The sequence below is a fragment of the Sardina pilchardus genome, chromosome 5, assembly GCF_963854185.1.
Source record: "Sardina pilchardus chromosome 5, fSarPil1.1, whole genome shotgun sequence".
Classification (NCBI taxonomy): Eukaryota; Metazoa; Chordata; class Actinopteri; order Clupeiformes; family Clupeidae; genus Sardina; species Sardina pilchardus.
In genome coordinates, this window is record NC_084998.1 from 32,291,666 (window position 1) to 32,293,290 (window position 1,625).

Here is a 1,625-nt window from a genome sequence, read left to right on the forward strand (position 1 = left end):
GGTTGCCAAGGCAACTGTACACTCACAAACCTGTGTGTCGTGTTATTTGTGTTTGTGTGTGTGTGTGTGTGTGTGTGTGTGTGTGTGTGTGCAGATGATCGAGTCGAAGTGCTTTGAAGAGCTCAACATCCTGAACCCAGACGGAAGCATCCCCCCAGACCTGGACTGGAGAGGACAGCCCTCACCTCCCCCCAAACAGGGCCTGCTGCAGAGGCTCTTCGGTAGACAGGTACACACACACACACACACCCACACACACACACACACACCCAAACAGGGCCTGCTGCACACATTGTCTTATAAACAAATGATTCTTCTATTAGGAGGTTGTTGTTGTTGTTATTGTACTTGTTATTGGTCTACTGGGTTCAGGGTTGTATTGGTATAGCCTATAGACGTGGGAGAGTATTGGTGAAGCCTGTAGGAGAGTATTGGTATAGCCTGGAGATGTAGGCTAGAGTGTTGTTGGTATAGCCTGTAGGTGTGGGAGAGTGTTGGTATAGTCTGTAGGTGTGGGAGAGTATATGGGAGAGTATTGGTATAGCCTGTAGGAGAGTATTGGTATAGCCTGGAGATGTGGGCTAGAGTATTGTTGATATAGCCTGTAGGTGTGGGCTAGACTAGAGTTTTGTTGGTATAGCCTGTAGGTGTGGGAGAGTGTTGTTGGTGTAGCCTGTAGGAGAGTATTGTTGGTATAGCCTGTAGGTGTGTGAGAGTGTTGTTGGTGTAGCCTGTAGGAGAGTGTTGTTGATATAGCCTGCAGGTGTGGGAGAGTGTTGTTGATATAGCCTGTAGGTGTGGGAGAGTGTTGTTGGTGTAGCCTGTAGGTGTGGGAGAGTGTTGTTGGTATAGTCTGTACGTGTGGGCTAGAGTGTTGTTGATATAGCCTGTAGGTGTGGGCTAGAGTGTTTCAGCTGTTCCTGTGTGAGCTGCTCAAAGTGCTTTTCTGTGTCGCCCTCTACAGGAGTGTTGTGGGAACTGCAGCGACAGTGATGAGGAGCCCACCAGGCTGTGAGAGAGAGATGCCCACTCCTGCCCCTCCGCACCCCCTGGCCAACCCATCTACCCCCAGCTACCCCGCCCCCCCCCAAATCCTGCCAACTGCCCCCCTCACCCCCACACTCACCCCGGAGTGCCCCACCACAGAGGATTCCATTTGTTTACAATATTTGCACATTTGTATTTTCCAAAAAAAACAAGACAAAAAAACCACACCTCTATATAAATATTGGAATGTATATTTTCACTTTAGCTAAGCTGTCCATGTTATAGACATCCGACAAAGACATAGCAAAAGGTGAAGAGGTCTACCAGGTGGGACAGGTGTGCTTCATGCCCCCCCCACCCCCCCCCCCCACCCCCCCCCCCCCACCCTGTTACTCGTCATCGTCCACGTCCCCAGCTTGAGTCCAGTCGGAGGTGTCACACTGTTACCTACTGAAACATATTGCACATAATAGATGAACGCAAGTGGGACAAGTGTCTGTTCGGAAATATTTTTATATTTATATTTGTCTTTTTATATATGTATATATATATAAACATACATATATGTTAGTTCAGACAATCAAAATGATCCCATGTGTGTAGTCATGACATAAACCGTGCATGATAAACGATGTAAA

General features: G+C 47.9%; 1 protein-coding gene across 1 annotated transcript in view; it reads left to right on the forward strand.

Annotated features, from left to right (window-relative positions):
- The window catches only part of grk6 (G protein-coupled receptor kinase 6), a gene marked incomplete in the record, with an annotated part of 45,074 nt that extends 43,725 nt beyond the window's left edge, over positions 1-1,349 (forward strand). Inside the window, 2 exon segments of the mRNA XM_062537274.1 lie at positions 95-229; positions 965-1,349. Of these exon segments, the coding sequence (XP_062393258.1) occupies positions 95-229; positions 965-1,015 (186 nt within the window).
- Between the last annotated feature and the right edge of the window lie 276 nt (positions 1,350-1,625).